This window comes from Mytilus californianus, unplaced genomic scaffold, assembly GCF_021869535.1.
Source record: "Mytilus californianus isolate M0D057914Y unplaced genomic scaffold, xbMytCali1.0.p SCAF_26, whole genome shotgun sequence".
Lineage (NCBI taxonomy): Eukaryota > Metazoa > Mollusca > Bivalvia > Mytilida > Mytilidae > Mytilus > Mytilus californianus.
Window position 1 is genome coordinate 3,929,952 of NW_026262675.1, and position 19,297 is coordinate 3,949,248.

At 33.2% G+C, this 19,297-nt stretch overlaps 1 protein-coding gene across 2 annotated transcripts in view; it reads right to left on the reverse strand.

Moving 5' to 3' along the window:
- Positions 1-19,297, reverse strand: part of LOC127732714 (C-1-tetrahydrofolate synthase, cytoplasmic-like) — a 61,743-nt gene that overhangs the window by 14,283 nt on the left and 28,163 nt on the right. The window contains exons 13-21 of one of the 2 annotated variants that reach the window (XM_052241896.1): positions 19,037-19,266; positions 17,757-17,859; positions 16,165-16,241; positions 12,726-12,866; positions 8,387-8,455; positions 7,569-7,680; positions 4,171-4,352; positions 3,814-3,914; positions 3,146-3,323 (exon numbers count right to left, since the gene is read on the reverse strand). In XM_052241896.1, the coding sequence (XP_052097856.1) occupies positions 3,146-3,323; positions 3,814-3,914; positions 4,171-4,352; positions 7,569-7,680; positions 8,387-8,455; positions 12,726-12,866; positions 16,165-16,241; positions 17,757-17,859; positions 19,037-19,266 (1,193 nt within the window). The remainder of the gene's footprint in view (positions 1-3,145; positions 3,324-3,813; positions 3,915-4,170; positions 4,353-7,568; positions 7,681-8,386; positions 8,456-12,725; positions 12,867-16,164; positions 16,242-17,756; positions 17,860-19,036; positions 19,267-19,297) is intronic. The other variant, XM_052241897.1, reaches the window with a different exon arrangement.

The window sequence follows — 19,297 nt, forward strand, 5'->3', positions numbered from 1 at the left end:
AACTATGCTATGATATATCAGAAATTTAAAAAAAACAAAAGGGAGCTTATTTCAATAGATATAAACAAGTCACCAATGTTTCATGAAAACTAATCAAAGCGTTTTTGAGTTAAAGTTCGAAAACTGGATAATCCCCCCTTTTTTATGGATAATGTCCTGATACTCCAAAACATAAAATCAGAAATTATTAAAAATCAAAGAGAACTTAAGTCAATATATATAAACAATTCACCAATGTTTCATGAAAATTGCTCTTAGCATTTTTGAGTGATAGTCAGAAAAGTGGAAAATCTCCCAAAACATAAAATCAGAAATTATTAATAATCGAAAGGGATTTTACGTCAATAGATATAAACTATTCACCAAAGTTTCATGAAAATTGGTGAAAGCGCTTTTTAGTTATTGTCAGAAGTGTTGACAACAGACGGACGGACAATGGTACACCATAATAAGTTGAGTAAACGGGAGTATAATAAAACTAGAGGCTCTCAAGAGCCTGTGTCGCTCACCTGATTCTACTTTGGTTTTGGAAATCATGTAAAAATAGATTAAAATCATAACAGGTACCCTAATAATGAGTGAGGCCAAATTTGGTTTAATATTGGCCCTGTAATTTAATAAAAAAATCCTGGTGGCCATCTTGAACAGTAAATCGGCAACAAAGTAGCAACACTTAATCAGCACCTCATAAGAAACATTTATGCCATGTTTTGGTTTCATTCCATTCAGTGCACCTCTAGAAGAAGCATTTGTATGTATTTCCCATAGGATCTTATGTTAAAGGAAGTCCCCCCATTGGCGGCCATCATGGATGAAGGATCAGCTTCAAAGTAACAAAACTTAGTCAGCACCTCATAAGGAACATTCATGCCATGTTTGGTTTCAATCCATTCAGTATGTGGTTCTCTAAAAGAAGACATTTGTATGTATTGTCCATAGGGTCCTTTGTTAAACATTGTCCCCATCTGGCAGCCATCATGGATGAAGGATCAGCTTCAAAGTAACAACACTTGGTCAGCACCTCAAAAGGAACATGCATGCCATGTTTGGTTTCATTCCATTCAATGGTTCTCTAAAAGAAAACATTTGTACGTATTTCTCATAGGGTCCTATGTTAAACTAAGTCCCCTGCAGGCAGCCATCTTGGATTATGGATCGGCTTCAAAGTAACAACACTTGGTCAGCACCTCATAAGGAACATTCTTGCCATGTTTGGTTTCATTCCATTCAGTGGTTCTCTAAAAGAAAACATTTGTACGTATTTCTCATAGGGTCCTATGTTAAACTAAGTCCCCTGCAGGCAGCCATCTTGGATTATGGATCGGCTTCAAAGTAACAACACTTGGTCAGCACCTCATAAGGAACATTCTTGCCATGTTTGGTTTCATTCCATTCAGTGGTTCTCTAAAAGAAGACGTTTGTATGTATTTCCCATAGGGTCCCATGTTAAACTAAGTCCCCCGCTGGCGGCCATCTTGGATTATGGATCGGCTTCAAAGTAACAACACTTGGTCAGCACCTCATAAGAAACATTCATGCCATGTTTGGTTTCATTCCATTCAGTGGTTCTCTAAAAGAAGACATTTGTATGTATTTCCCATAGGGTCCAATGTTAAACTAAGTCCCCTGCTGGCGGCCATCTTGGATTATGGATCAGCTTCATAGTAACAACACTTGGTCAGCACCTCATGAGGAACATTCATGCCATGTTTGGTTTCATTCCATTCAGTGGTTCTCTAAAAGAAGACATTTGTATGTATTTCCCATAGGGTCCCATGTTAAACTAAGTCCCCCGCTGGCGGCCATCTTGGATTATGGATCGGCTTCAAAGTAACAACACTCCGTCAGCACCTCATAAGAAACATTCATGCCATGTTTGGTTTCATTCCATTCAGTGGTTCTCTAAAAGAAAACATTTGTATGTATTTCCCATAGGGTCCTATGTTAAACTAAGTCCCCCGCTGGCGGCCATCTTGGATGATGGATCCGCTACAAAGTAACAACACTTGGTCAGCACCTCATAAGGAACATTCATGCCATGTTTGGTTTCATTCCATTCAGTGGTTCTCTAGAAGAAGTTCAAAATGTAAAAAGGTAACGCCGAGTGACACCAAGTGATGAGAAAAGCTCACTTGGCCCTTTGGGCCAGGTGAGCTAAAAAGGAAAAGAAAGATGTTATATCAATTAAAATTCAAAAAAAAAAAAAAACTACTCTGTTGTCATGTTTATGAAATTCAGTGTTTCTCATTAAAAAGATATATAAATTTAACAAGGTTAAGCTGGGACATAATATAATGATATTAGTACAATAGTCCCAGAGTTGAGCAACTATAATAAATAAATTTGAAACTATGCATATACATAAATCAAGTAGATCTAACCAAAAGTATGTTAATGCGTGTGGAATACATAATTTCATTTTTCTTTTTGGGATCAATATTCTTCTGTCAGCTTTGCCATTCATGAGTCCGTAATCATTATCCTACGAATCAGGATTTTGTTCAAGCTGGTCCGTTTCCGATGAATCCCGACTCCGATCTGTAGTTCATACAAATATTTCAATGGCAGACAAAGAAAATTTACAAAAATAAACGATGTTTGGCACGCAACTTGGAAAGGAATATGACGTTTTTAATGCAATAAATGGATTACAAATTTACTTCAGGCAACTTTCATCAAGTTCTTATATAATGAAGTAACAAACTTATTTTGCCGAAAGTTAGAATGATTTGATGTACAATGTACACTCTCGAGTCTCGCCGAAGTGATAAAAATTGTCTTCATGAAATAACATGCAACCAACTTTAGTCAATGCTTCATTGTGGTTGTCACCATTCGATCAGCAAAAAACCCAATTCCACGACCAGATCTCGATCCAGATAACGCAAAAGGGCACATGGAGTCAAATTTTTCGGAGGCGTGTCAGCTAGGGAGCTGCTTGCACATTTTTGAGTGAGACACAGAAACAAATAACATTGTTGATGGACAGACATACAAAGCCAAAACTATAGGACTTCCACATCCTCCATGAGGGTCCCTAATAATATTTTACATATTTCTTTCCGACTCCCTGTAGTGTAATTTTCTTCACACAGAACATTCTAATTTTGTATTCATACTAACATAGAATTTATATGACCCTTACCTCAACACTATACAGGAACTTAAAGTCACTAGGTTGCTGAGTAGCTTTACTAACAGCCTCTGCTAATTCTGCAGCTCCTAGACCTCCATGTGCAAAGTGGCTACACTTAATAGCATCAAAAGCTCCATTTTCTCTTGAAAACTTCTGAACTAAGGCTACCTCTGCAGGTGTATCTGTACTGAAATGGAAAATAAATCAGTCTTAAACAAATATTACTAAGTGTTTAGCCAATTGTTTCATGATATAATTTTGATCCAAATGTGTTATTTTTCTCTCACTGCACAGCTTGAATTTTAAACAGCTCATGAATGAGTTAAAATTATGTTCTGTAATGAAAATTTAATATATCTAAATTTAATTTCCAATAAAAAATATCCAGCTCAAACTGATCAATAGAGAGCAATTAGTTGCTTGCTGCCTTCAATAAAAAAGAGTTTTTGCAATTTTCATATAATATTTTGAGTCCTTGAAGCCTTCAATATAATCAAAGGAAAACAAAAAAAATATTTATAATGATTTCTTTTTAAGAAATTGCTAACACTACAAACTTTGTTTCAGAAATCCATTTGAGTTTTCATATGCAATATTTAAATGAACAGATTGGTGTCTTTCTTGTTTTACCCAAAGAAATCGCCCAAAACCTAATACTGCTTGAGCATATATCTTACGCAAATGAATTCACAGCTACAACAACTGGGACACCAAACTTGTTGGCATTTTCTATTTGTTTTCTCAAATTACTACAACCTTTCTCCAGGAGATCTAAGTTCTGAAATATATGATTTGTAGCATTGAAAAAGACCACAATAAAATATATATCAGTCAATATTCGTATGGATGCTCTCTGATGAAAAACACAGTCTAAAAAATAATTATCTATTATCACACAAGGTTATTTGGCCAAAATGACTTGCTATTAACATTAAGAATATCTAATGGTAAAAAGAACCCTTTGTATATAAAACCTTTGTCAACTGCACATAGAGTTTACACTGATTATATCTATCTATAAAACCCAACATTACCTCCTCTATATATTCCTTTGGTAAAGGTACTCCTGCTGTAACAGTAGGTCCACCTCCATGCATTTTCAGTGCTCTGATAGTAGCAACTAGCACCACAGCATTTGGAATTAAATTGGAGTATCGACATTTTATATTGAAGAACTTCTCCATACCAATATCTGCACCAAACCCGCATTCAGTGACTGCAGAGAAATGAATTATTATGAAATTTAGGAAATATACCAACCCAGATTCCCTTACTCAGAATTCTCAGTCCAATACTCAATACTGGGGTATATCTTCCCATATTATTAGTTACATAGTGTGCTAGTGACCTAATACGTTATATATGGGGTCAGTAAATTGCATATGGGGTGAGGGCAAAGTTCGAATCCCCATATGCAATTTACTGACCCCATATATATCGTATTATGTCACTAGCACACTGTGCAACAAATTTATCTTACCGACTATCTTAACATGTGGTATTTAGACTAGTGGCCTAGCAAAGTGATCAAGTCTTCAATATCAAGAACCTACTTCCATTTGTCTATACAAAAACAAATGCCAACAATAACAACTTGTAAGCTTTTAATGTGTTTTATGAATTTATTTCAATCGTTCATCATCAATTTCTTCATCTGTTGAAACCTTTCAGATTTTTCCTAAACACCGTGTTGTTTTTACAAAGGGTTATAACACCACTACTAACCGTGTATTGAAATAAACCACGCCTACTAACCCCATATGAAATATACACGGTCTCCATGCGGTTGCTTTTAACTAATCATATCACTAGAAATGTATAGGAGGTAAGATAACAAGGTATACACAGCTGCTGGAATGGATAATGTTTTTTATATACATTGTATTAATTATATTACTTGGGTGCAAATCACCAAGGTAATATATCAATAGGTTGTAATTGGCCAAATAAGTCACATGTGCATGGGTCATAAATTTTATATTCTGATGAAATGTCTGTGAATGCTGTGCAACACTTTTTTTACACTTTGTCCTAAACATAAATATCTCCTGGAAATTTTATTGACACAAGGTATGTTATCGATTTCTTCCAATCTAATAACAATGTAACAATGATGGAATACAAATAAAAAAAAAGGTCACAGATCCAAATTATTGCACTGACTTCTAGCGTTAGTTCTCACATCCTTTGTGTCAATTGTTTGATAAAATTTATGTTTTAATGAAAGAATAAGCGAAAAAAATTGAAAATTACTATGTGCAAAATGAAAGACATACGTAGTGTTGATTGCATAAAAAGGTAAGAATTGTAAAGAATGTTATGGCAAAATTACATTGTGACTGTTGTGAATGTGTGGCAGCAAATAACTAGAGGCTCTAAAGAGCCTGTATCGCTCACCTTGGCATGACAAAAATCTCTGTTTTGTTGATCTTGTATTGCTGATCATGTAGTTTCTCTCTATCTTCTTTAGTTTTTGCTTAAAACACAATAGAGGGTACAAAAATTCCTCATTTAAGGACAATCACTCCTATAAAGAGTCAGTCTACTAACTATATCGGCAAAATTTGACTTATTAGTAGATCTTGCCTTACTGATAATTTTTGTGATTGAAAGTGTCTATTTATCTATTATATAAGGCAAAACGCAAAAAAAATGGTAAAGATCATCATTAAAGGGCAATAACTCTAACAATGAGTCATCAGACGATTTCCTCCATTTGTCTTAATTGTAGATATTGTCTTGCTGATCATTTTTGCTTCTTTCAGTTTCTATCTATCTATTAGAATTTTAAGATATCAGGCAAAAATGCAAAATATTGGTAAAAATTGTCATCAAAAGGCAATAACTCTAATAAGGAGTCAACTGACGATTTTGACCATGTTAAGACTTATTTGTAGAACCTGTCTTGCTGATCATATATGTGTTTGAAGTTTCTCTCTATCTATTATAGTTTTCAAGATAATAGGCAAAAATGAAAAAAAAATGGTAAAATTTGTCATTTAAGTCGTCTGACAGTTTTGACGTATATGGACAATTTGTAGAGCTCAACATTCAAAAACATTTCTGCCCCTGTCAGATCTTCTCTATTTATAACAGTTTTCAAAATAATAGACAAAATTTGCATTTTACCCCTTTGTTCTATTTTTAGCCATGGCAGCCATGTTTTGGTTGGCAGGCGAGTCATTGGACACATTTCTTAAACTAAATTCCGGAATAATGATTGTGGTCAAGTTTGGTTAAATTTGGCCCAGTAGTTTCAGAGGAGAATATTTTTGTAAAAGTTAACAGATGACAATGACGATGGACGCCAAGTAATGAGAAAAGCTCATGGGCCAGGTGAGCTAAAAAATGCACGAAGGATATATACAAGGCTCTGAATGAGTTATAAAAAATAAATCATGTGCTGTCACCAAATAAAATTTTACAAAATAATTGTGTTAAACTTTTAAACATATAAACTACAGACCTGCCAACCTTCACGATTTATGGGGGATTTCCCCCATGAATGGTGTTGACCTGAATTTTGAAATTCCTTTAATACAAACTAAACACCCCAAAACAGGCATTCAAATGAGTAGGAAGGATATTTAAGCACAAACATAGTCATTTTAACAATAAAGTAGTAGATTAAAAACACTTATGACAATATAAGAGGAGCATTATGATATCTTGCTCTAAAAATCCCCCATGGAGATTTTGAAAAGTTGGCAGGTATGTAAACACTTTACAATTGCTCAGTGGATTGAAACTTGACTATTTTTTGAAATATACTTTAAGTGGATCTGGTAACAATCTTACTTAGGGTATGAAAGATTGCAGCCACAGTTACCTATGTCAAAGAAATAAAAAGTAAGAAAGAACACAAGAAAACAATTATAATCTAACTCATTTGAAATAGTTTCAATAAAAGAGATGTTATAAACCATGTTAACTTAACATGCAACTAAAATACATAATTGCTTTCTAATGAAGAATTTTCTGTCATCCAGGAAACCAAATACAAGATTTCAAATACAAATTGTGGAAAGACAAATGAAAGCAGAGGGCGGCAGCGTTCAGTTTCAAGAGTTCCATGTTGCAAAGAGTTTGAAAACTTTGATAGGGAGATTTGCAGAAGTCAAAGTTCCAATAAGATACAAAAGCAAATTCACTTTTGTTTCTTAAAAGATTAGTTATTTTATATTTTGAAAAGTTCAATCTGTTTCACATAAAATTCAATATATGAATGAGGGGTGTTTTTAAACCCTAGTCACATGTCTGTATGTGAGTTAATATTTTCTGCTTTTGAATTTGATAGATTGTAAACCCACACTACAATGGAATAAAGGAAATTGTCAAACACTACTACTAACTTCAATTCATCCATTTTTTTTGTAGAAAAAGACACACTGCCTTGTTTTGAAATAAAAATTAAAAACAATGCTACACTCACCAACAAAACCATCTTCTCCAACCAACTTTAATCCAATTTTATCTGCTATGATGGATGAATTTCCATGTGCAATGTTTGCAAATGGCCCTGCGTGCACAAATACTGGTGTTCCCTGGTAAAGTAATAGATTAAGTTACTTAAAATATATAACAATAACATGAATACAAAAAAATAGAATAAAAGAAGAATGTGTATGAGGACACAAATGCCCCTGCTCAAGCTTTGCAATTTTCCAAGTTAAAAGGGGCATAACTCTAGAACGGTAAATGACTCACGACCCAAATTCGAACTCTGTCTGCATGTTGTGGTTCTTAAAATTTGGATGGGACATTATTTAAGTTAGAGTGTGGAAACAAAAAAATGCAATTTTCCAAGTTATAAAGGGGCATAACTATAGAACTGTAAGTGACTCACTGCCCAAATATGAACTCTGTCTGCTAGTGTTGGTTCTTAGCATTGTGTATGAGTTTCATAAAATTTGCATTAGGCAAACTTAAGTTAGAGTGATGAAACAAAAATGAAACGGGCGGAAAGAGGGACAGACTGACAGTCAAGGGTAACACTGTTGCATACGGCAGGGGCATACAAATAAAACATATCAGTAAAACTTCAGCAGCATATGAAACATGATGGCTGACTTATTTTTATTTTACCTCGTTCATTAATTTTCAAAAGTAACCAAATATCAGTGTCTCAACTAGTAGCTGTAAGTGATCTTTGATGTTTAAGTCATTTAGCTCTACAGGAGTTTTAAGAAACAAACTTCCAATTAAAACAATTCTGACACAAAATTCTTGCTCTAAAATAATTTACATTACCTCAAGTGTCTGCATAAGATTAGGTCTGACAGCATCCTTCATCAGCACAGTCAAAGCACCACTGACACCCTTTAAACCAAAAAAAAAAATATCAATAAAACTAGATAATCAAAGCACTGTTGGAGCTGTGGGGCAGCCATTCTGAGGCCAAAATAAAAAAAAAATATTGGTGTTTAGGGTTTCCCTACCTACCTTTTTTCGTATACCTTAAAAAAAACATATGTCAAGTTTTTATTGTTTATTTAAGTAGTGAATGTGAAAAAAATGCAGGTCTCCCCATTAACTCAAAGTAAAAAATCCCCCCCCCCCCTCCAACGAAACAAAAAAAAGGATCAAAGACCCAAAAGGCTGGGTTGTCCAGATTGTTTCTAAAATAATGGAGAATGATCTATACTGAACATTTTAACATGATGTAATATAAAATGTAACAAGCATTCTGTGAGTATTGCATGGCAATACATAGTCCCCTACTGATTAAAAATTCATTGTATTCGAACAAAATTCTACATTGATCTATAACTTGTCATGGTGTAAACTATATAACAAATATCAAGTCAATATCTTCAAGCATGACGAAAAAAAGTGTTGAAAACTGATTATTTAAGTGAATTTTCTAAGTCCAAGTACCATAACTCTGCACAAAATCATCAGACCGGAACAAAATTCAAACTTGAACTGTAACTTGTCATGATAAAACTATAGACCAATTATCAAATAAATATCTTCAAGAATGACAAAAAAAAAACGGAAAACTGATTATTTTAGTGAATTTTCTAAGTCAAAGGACCATAACTCTGCTCAAAATCATCAAACAGGAACAAAATTCGAACTTGATCTGTACCTTGTCATGATAAAACAGTACACCAAATATCAAATCAATATCTTCAAGCATGAAGAAGAAAAGTGTGGAAAACTGATTTGCCGGACTGACGGATGGACAAGACAGACAGACAGGACGGAGTGCAAACCTAAAGTCCCCTTCGACTTCGTCGGTAGGGGACTAAAAATGAGGAAAAATATCTAATCAACTCCATAATGGAAGATGTGCAAACTTTAATAGATTGGCTTAAAAACTTAAATTTGTTACCTTTTTTTGAACATTTTTGCTGAAAAAGTTTCCAAGTCAGGAAAAAATTTTAAAATGAGATTAAATTATAGCAGGTGCATAATTTTAATGTATGTGAAATCATTCTGTTCAGTTTAAGAGATTAATAACTATAAAAGTTGAATGAACAAAATTAGTACCGCCTTTTATAACTTTGCTGAAAAATTACTAACTTCCCCAAACAACTCCATGAAAGCAGGTGCACAACTTCAGCATGTGTGCTTTCTGTCTGTGAAGTTTCAGGTATCTGGGTGGAAAACTGAAGGAGGAGCTGATTACATGTAAACACTTTTCCATGACCTCCAAACACCCAACATCAGCATAATTTATATATAACAGGGCTTCCAAAAAATATTTGTGCCAGCCAGACATTTTTTGTCTTATCCCAATTTTAATCCCTTAAGACTAGGTAACAAAAGGCAATCATGGTAATCAGTTGGGCATCATATAAACAATGATTGACATAAAAACAATATTTTTTAATTAAACTTGACTTTTGATACAAATTCGATGTTCTGACATAAACTGTTAGATTGACTGCATCATTTGAAGTGTGCAATATTAGCATACTACTATCTGCCTTAGAATCTTCATTTGTGCAAAATTACGTTGTCAAAAACTTTACTTTCATTTTTGAAGGTACATTTTCTTATACCGGATGTTGACTTGAAAATGGCAAAACACGAACCAGAGACAGATACGTAAAATCAGTGTACGTTTACAACGCAGGATTGAGTTTAAGTAGCTCTTTCCACATTATTTCTTCAAGAAAATACTTGTAATGAACGTTAGATAAAGGTTTCAATGATAATTTTAGCATTTTTGAAGAATTTGGATGCAGAGTTAAATCTCTCACCTGCCCACACGTGGTTCTGACCATTTTTCAGCTAAAACCTTCATAACTACCTTATTAAATTTTTCATCAAATCATATTTATAAACGTATTTTTGATAATTTAAATCAAATTAAAAAAAAGTTAAATATGTTTTATATACCTGAATGGCTAAGTTTTACTCTAAAAGAAGTGATACACCCGTCGCTTTTTCAAAGAATAAAGTTCCATACCTCCTCAGTGTCATATTAAAAATTTATAAAAAAACTAAAGGGAGGTTATTTTAATAGATATAAACCAGTCACCAAAGTTTCATGAAAACTGCTCATAACACTTTTGAGTTATTGTCTTAAAACTGGAAAATCACCCCTTTATACTGAATAAAATCCCTTAACTCAGAAACGAAAAATAAAAAATTTATACAAATCGAAAGGGAGCTTACGTCGATAGCTATAAACAATTCATCAAAGTTTCATGAAAACTGCTCAAAGCATTTTTGAGTTATTGTCCGAAAACTGGAAAATCCCCCTTTTTTAATGAATAAAATCCAAAATTCATAAAAATCGAAAGGGAGCTCACATCAATAAATATAAACAATTCGCCAAAGTTTCTTGCAAATTGGTGAAAGTATTTTTAGTTCTTGTCCAAAAACTGGAAAATCACACTTTTTTAAAGAATAAAACCCCATAACTCGGAAACGTAAAATCTAAAATTTAGAAAAATTAAAATGGAGCTCACGTCAATAGATATAAACAATTCACCAAAGTTTCATGCAAGTTGGTTAAAGCATTTTTGAGTTATTGTCTGACATGTTGACGACGCATGGACAGACAACATACAACAGTATACCATAATACATCCCATAAACAGGCGTATAAAAACAAATGTCAATTCACTTATCTGTCACGTTTTCCTTGTGGTCTGTTTTTATTGTGTATCAATGTCATGACGCAGAAAACTTTAGCAACAAACTAGAAAGTTAATAAGCTTGCAATCAACAATCAATGAATGAAATATCATTTGTCGATAATACTTCATAGATTCATAAATAAATGTAAATAAGAATGTGTCCATAGTACACGGATGCCCCACTCGCACTATCATTTTCTAAGTTCAGTGGACCGTGAAATTGGGGTCAAAACTCTAATTTGGCATTAAAATTAGAAAGATCATATCATAGGGAACATGTGTACTAAGTTTCAAGTTGATTGGACATCAACTTCATCAAAAACTACCTTGACCAAAAACTTTTACCAAAAACTTTAACCTGAAGCGGGACAGACGGACGAACGGACCGAAAAAACATAATGCCCCTAAGTGGGGCATAAAAACGTGCATACAAGACTTAGTTTAGTATATCTGCATGCATTGGTTCAATAATTTCGATAACATTAAAATTTCAAGAAACTCGTTTCATATTACTTTAATTCATTAGATGCAAACCGCTGAAATTTATGAAAATAACTTTAAATAGACCGATCAATGTCAATTCCAACTGTCAGTCAACTAATTAACCTTGATTGTAATGAAAAGGTATTAAAGTAGGGTTTGTTTTGATAGTACTTATTCACCATGTCACTTTTATGACCGGAAATGTGGCTGTTTAAGGCAAAAAGGTCAGGTAAAAAAAATCGCAAAAGCTTCAATTTTTTTCTGAATTATGTTAAAATGGCAAACCAATGCTAAATGTCTTTTTCAGGTTCAGCACAACAAGTCATAATTATAACTTATCGGTCAAGTCTGGACAATACGACTGCTTTGGCAGCCCAAATATATATAAGCCCATTTTGAACTTAGTCTAACTTGGTCAAAAATCTCTTCATTTGTCAAAACTAAATTTCTTTTGTATTATAGCAACATTCACATAAATACATCATATCCATGACAAAATTGAACAAGAGGTTACAATAGTTCTAAATACCAAATATAGCTGACCTATTGCTTATAGTATTTGAAAAGCAGACCTAATCATGAAAACTAAACAATGACCAATGGACCATGAGGTCAAGGCTAGATGAACCCTGCAAGACCAACATTTACAACTTTAAATTGTTCCATACACCATATATAGTTGTCCTATTGCTTATACTATCTGAGAAACAGACCTAAACACTAAAGCTAAGCTTTGATTAATGAGCCATGAAAATAAGGTCAAGATTCAGATGAACCTTGACAGACAGACATGTACACCTTACAATAAAATGGACCTAACCATGAAAACTTAATGTAGGTCACTTATCTTTGAAATCTGTTTTCAAGATATGAATAATTCGGGTCTACTACCTTCTGAAATATATAAAGCTTTATACAAATTATTTACGTCATCAACGTCTCAGTCGAGAGAAAAAAATCATGAAGCATTAACAGGGTGTCATATAAGAATCTGTTAAGCAAATACAAACCAGATCATCAGCTGTGACAGGGACACCACTAGTACTACTGGCTACTACCATTCTACCTAGCCTTTCTCTCATGTCTCGTAATCCAGTGGTCAAAGCCAATATAGCCATTATCTCACTTGCTACTGCTATATCAAACTGACACTAAAATATAAACAGAACAGATACAATCTGACTGGCTACTGCAATATCAAACTAACACTGAAATATAAACAATAGAGAGTCATTTCATGGCTGTGTTTTAAAGGGTAGCTATAGATGTATATTTTTAACCATTATTTTATGAAAGAATTTAATTCTGAAAATCCGAGATAATTTGAAATATATTTGATTTTAGGGCCAACATGACCCCAAAGCATATCTTGTCCTTACTTGTATTACTCTTTTGTTCTATTATATCTAAGAACAGCCATATTGGTTGAGAACAGATGTTACCTAATTAAAAACTCTGTGGCCAGGATAGTCCTACCTGCATATATATATATATATATATATGCATCTATGTATTAAGATCAAAATATGCACGAAATGTCATTTATAACCTACAGACCATGTAGAATGAATTTGATACAAATTGGAAACAGACTGTCTAGGTTCAAAGTAAATAAACAGCTGCGCTAAGAGCTCATGATACACCCTTATTGTGTATCTAGAAATTATTGCAAAAATAAAATGGGATATCTAGAAGGCATTTAATCAGAAGCAAATAAAATGGCACTGTAGAAAAACATGCATGAGGATACCTGTTAGCATATAAGTATTGTGTCAGTTATTACTATTAAAGTCCCATAACTCTGGAATGGCAAACCAGATAATATTCCAAATCAAGAATACATTCGCCAATCCCAACAACAGTGTTAATTTGATGCAAGCATACTATAGCTAGTGCATGACATTTAAATGCCTATTATTCATATGACAGTTAAAGTCCTATAACTCTGGAATGACATACCATAATTAGTTTATCTCGAACAGTGTGTTGAGTTTATCAATTCTAACAACTATACAAAGTTGTCAGTAAATCAATCTAAAGAAATGGTACAACGTGTGAAAAATTTACTTAAATTTGACAATTAAAGTCAGGTAACTCTGAAACAAAAAAGCAGAAAATTCAAAAAATCATAAGGGAGCTTCCTTGTATTAATCCCAACAATAATTTTAGGTTTTAAGGAAATCAATCCAGGTATAGTAAGAGTTGGTTGCGATATGTGAAAAATAAATGGGGAATGTGTCCATGGGACACAGATGGCCCCCGCTTGCATACAACATTATAAAGGGACATAACTCAAGAACAGTAAAAGCGACATAACCCAAATTTGTATTTGATCTGAGTTTTGTGGTAATAAACATTGAGTATAAGTTTCATAACATTTGGTTGAGGCAAACTAAAGTTAGAGAATGGAAACGAAAAATTCAGCAATTTTTCCATTTGTAAAGGGGCATAACTCTAGAACAGTGAAAGTTATGCCATCAAAATTCAAACTTGATCTGTGTTTTGTGGTAATAAGCATTGTGCATAAGTTTCATAACATTTGGTTGAGGCAAACTAAAGTAAGAAAATGGAAACGAAAAATTTAGCAATTTTTCCACTTGAAAAGGGGCATAACTCTAGAGCGATAAAAGTGACGCCAACAAAATTCAAACTTGATCTGAGTTTTGTGGTAATAAGCATTGTGTATAAGTTTCATAACATTTGGTTGAGTCAAACTAAAGTAAGAGAATGGAAACAAAAATTCAGCAATTTTTCCATTTGTAAAGGGGCATAACTCTAGAACAGTAAAAGTTATGCCACCAAAATTCAAACTTGATCTGTGTTTTGTGGTAATAAGCATTGTGCATAAGTTTCATAACATTTGGTTGAGGCAAACTAAAGTTAGAGAATGGAAACAAAAATTCAGCAATTTTTCCATTTGTAAAGGGGCATAACTCTAGAACAGTAAGAGTTATGCCACCAAAATTCAAACTTGATCTGTGTTTTGTGGTAATAAGCATTGTGCATAAGTTTCATAACATTTGGTTGAGGCAAACTAAAGTAAGAAAATGGAAACGAAAAATTCAGCAATTTTTCCACTTGAAAAGGGGCATAACTCTAGAGCGATAAAAGTGACGCCAACAAAATTCAAACTTGATCTGAGTTTTGTGGTAATAAGCATTGTGTATAGATTTCATAACATTTGGTTGAGTCAAACTAAAGTTAGAGAATGGAAACAAAAATTCAGCAATTTTTCCATTTGTAAAGGGGCATAACTCTAGAACATTAAAAGTTATGCCACCAAAATTCAAACTTGATCTGTGTTTTGTGGTAATAAGCATTGTGCATAAGTTTCATAACATTTGGTTGAGGCAAACTAAAGTAAGAAAATGGAAACGAAAAATTCAGCAATTTTTCCACTTGAAAAGGGGCATAACTCTAGAGCGATAAAAGTGACGCCAACAAAATTCAAACTTGATCTGAGTTTTGTGGTAATAAGCATTGTGTATAAGTTTCATAACATTTGGTTGAGTCAAACTAAAGTTAGAGAATGGAAACGAAAAATTCAGCAATTTTTCCATTTGTAAAGGGGCATAACTCTAGAACAGTAAAAGTTATGCCATCAAAATTCAAACTTGATCTGTGTTTTGTGGTAATAAGCATTGTGCATAAGTTTCATAACATTTGGTTGAGGCAAACTAAAGTAAGAAAATGGAAACAAAAATTCAGCAATTTTTCCACTTGAAAAGGGGCATAACTCTAGAGCGATAAAAGTGACGCCAACAAAATTCAAACTTGATCTGAGTTTTGAGGTAATAAGCATTGTGTATAAGTTTCATAACATTTGGTTGAGTCAAACTAAAGTTAGAGAATGGAAACGAAAAATTCAGCAATTTTTCCATTTGTAAAGGGGCATAACTCTAGAACAGTAAAAGTTATGCCATCAAAATTCAAACTTGATCTGTGTTTTGTGGTAATAAACATTGTGCATAAGTTTCATAACATTTGGTTGAGGCAAACTAAAGTAAGAAAATGGAAATGAAAAATTCAGCAAGTTATGCCCCTTGAAGCCAACAAAATTCAAACTTGATCTGAGTTTTGTGGTAATAAGCATTGTGTATAAGTTTCATAACATTTGGTTGAGGCAAACTAGAGTTAGAGACCAGACACGAAAAATTCAGCAATTTTTTTTTCTATTTGTAAAGAGTCAAACTAAAGTTAGAGAATGGAAACCAATTTTGGGACGTACAGACAGACGGATGGATGAACAGAAGGACAAGGGTAAAACTTAGTGCCCCCTCCGCTACGGCGGTATAAAATAAAACATACCGTTTTAAAGGGACATATAAAAACTATTGGAAAACTATAGCGAGAGGAACTATAATTATACAAAAGGATTCTTTACACCCCCAAAACATTACAATACTTTAAATCTGAGTGATACAAATTTCATAACATGTATTTTCCTACCTCTCTTGTATGGCCTTTTTCAAGAGGACCTTGACCAACTGTGATTTTTCTTAGGAAACGATCATTGGTATCTAATACTACAAAAAAGAGGATAATTAATACATTTAATATCAAGAGCAATAGAAAATTTGGGTCTTGTTAGATTTGCTGGGGCCAACAACAAATAACTGTATATGGTTATTATTATCTAAGTGACAATAGTTTCAATCTTTCTAATCAAAGAGCTTGAGAGTACTAAAGGGTAAAGATCATTCATTTTGCAGTGGGAACTAAAAAATAAACATTGCATTGTATTAAAAGGGCATTACCTACGAGAAATAAAAAAAAATAAAATATGATTTTTTTTGGTGATTTCATTTATGTAAGTTAAATAGTGAAATAATAAATCGCTTTCAGCAGTCATTTTGGTTCAATTTTGTCATAAGCTGAGAAACATTGCTGATGAATTATTCACTTGCAAGTGAATAATTAGACCTCATTCATTCCGTATTTATGTGACCTTCAGTTTAACCCCTTAGATAGAGATGGGTTACGCATGAACTAGGCGAGTTCAGCTATTTAAAAAAAAGAAAAGAATGTCAACATTGAAAGTGAAACAATGGTTAACCATTTGGTTGACTGATTCGATCCACAAAAGCTCATTTTTATACAGGTAAGAACGATGATTAACATATTTTTTTAACCTATAATATGAAATCAAACAGACCTAGAAAAATCCAATTTCACGTGTTCATTATCTGTTTATATCTATATTTATGTTTATATCGGATTACATGACCGTCAGCAGTCTTCCCAGGTCACCTCTATGGTTAATTAGATGGCGTCTAGACTAAAATCCACACAAAATGCTGATACATATTACCAAGTACATTCATCGTAAATTGTTTATTTTAGACTTTTTATAATTTGGATATACGCTTCAGTATGTTATAAATCAAATATCAGAATATGAGTCAAATCAGTGAACATGAAATTGACAGCTAATGCCCCTTTAAGCATTGGAAGGCACTGGCAATACTATGAATTAATGGACAATGGAAGATAACTTTAATTTTAATTATTACTTTTACAATGACATCATTTATATATTTTAGAACAGATACTAGATTCATGCACCATGCACAATTTATGTAATTTTCTTTTATTGACAAGTATGGTTAATCATCAGTTTGTAACTTGAGTATCTGAGTATATATTTCATTGATAAATTTCTTAAAATGTTCATGGATAGGATGTATAGAATGCCCAATGCACTCTGTATTGTTTATCTAATAAGTAGTGATAAAGTCTGGAAAATTTATACTATCAAGCCAGACACATAAGGGTTTTGATTGCATGAATGTAAACTTTACCCTAAATACAGATCTCACAAACTTCCCATACATTCTCTTCCTAATCAGGACTCTTTGGTTACTGTCATCTTTTATGACACCAACCACCAATGAATGAAGAATCAACATTTCACATGTCATATGTAAATTAAAGATCAGTGAAGATATGTCAAGGACTCAAGGTTAAAGCTACTTGTAATTATTACTATGTGAGCTTATCTGTAAAGCCATATATAGTACTGTTAACCTGCAAACAGATACCTCTTTGCCAGGTAATGGTTGTTGGGTCAATGTCCAATCTAACAAAGGATTTTACTTCTTCTGGTGTAAAACTATTTGCATCTGTTTTTTCTATTCCTAGTTTCTGTAATATAAATTCTAATTTAGAGATACATTTACACATTATTAAAGCTTCATGAAATCATGCAAAAACTTCTAAAATAATGAAAACATTATCAGCAGCTATTTCTAAGAGCAGTAAAAGAAGCATGACCAGACTTTTGAGGGAATCAATATACTTTTTAGCAATGGTTGACAAGTAATTGATGGTGAATGGGGTATCAGATCATGATTTCAACCGTACAAAAGTCCAAAGCAGGATATTTCCCTCTGACAAAAATGTTTTGTTAAGAACATTTACTGTGCAGTCACTTTTGCCCCATTGGTCACTTTATAGTCTTTATATAAAACAATATAAATGAAAGTTATATATTTCATTGTAGGAGCATGTGGCATTTTTGTCATGTATGCGCATTCTCTTTAAATACATGATAACTTAAAAGCAGATTTACAATTTTAAAACTTAAAAAAAAAGCTTTTCTATGAAGTGATCCTCAAAAGCACATGGTAAATATTGCTCAATGATTAAAAAAGGCAAATATTGTCTGATATTCTTTCTATAGCTAAGGATTTGGAAAAATAATTACTGATTGTGTCTGACCCCTTTTCCTGATAGTGATCTGCTTCTATATGATGCATGCAGCATTAATTGATGATTTTTCACTCTTCACTCACTTCTTAGTCTTTGATGCAGTAACATTAAAATAAAGAGATGTCTTTCCTCCCAGGTGCCTTTTCCAGCAATTATTTGTAAAGACCTTTTGTAAAGTGCTGGAGATATTGCACAGATATGAAATATTTCTAAAATTTTCAGTCTATTCTACAGACCTTGTTATTTGACCTACCGACCACAATAGTGGTCTTATTCTTTCCAAAGATGAATTTTCAAGATAACTTTGGTAAAGTAAGAATTTTAGTATACAAATCGTGACATTTGGCCAATGACCTAAAAATCAATAGGGTCCTCTACACCTCATGGGACCATTATAAACCAACTTTGGTAAAGATATTGTTTATGACTTAAATATATTATCCAAAAACCAAATCGTTGATCCCCAGACAGTAGTTTGATTACATCACAAATTTGCTAAAATATTTAAATATAAGTTATGAAGCACCTCTTTATAAATATTCTTACTTTAAAATAAAATTATTCATGTCAGGTGATGTGGAAAACTGAACACAGATCAAATTATTCATACCTTCAGTCTAGCAAGTTGTATTTTGGAGAATGTTCTCAGTCCTTTGACATCTGGTACTAATCTCTTGTACAAAGCTTCATCAGTTTGTGTACTTTCGTGAAACATGCGAGCCTCAATCTGAGCAGCTAGCAAATTATTGGCTGCTGTGATAGCATGGATATCACCAGTCAGATGAAGATTAAATTCCTCCATAGGGATGACCTGGGAATAACCTCCTCCTGCAGCACCACCTACAAATAAAAACATTTATTAATAGCATGG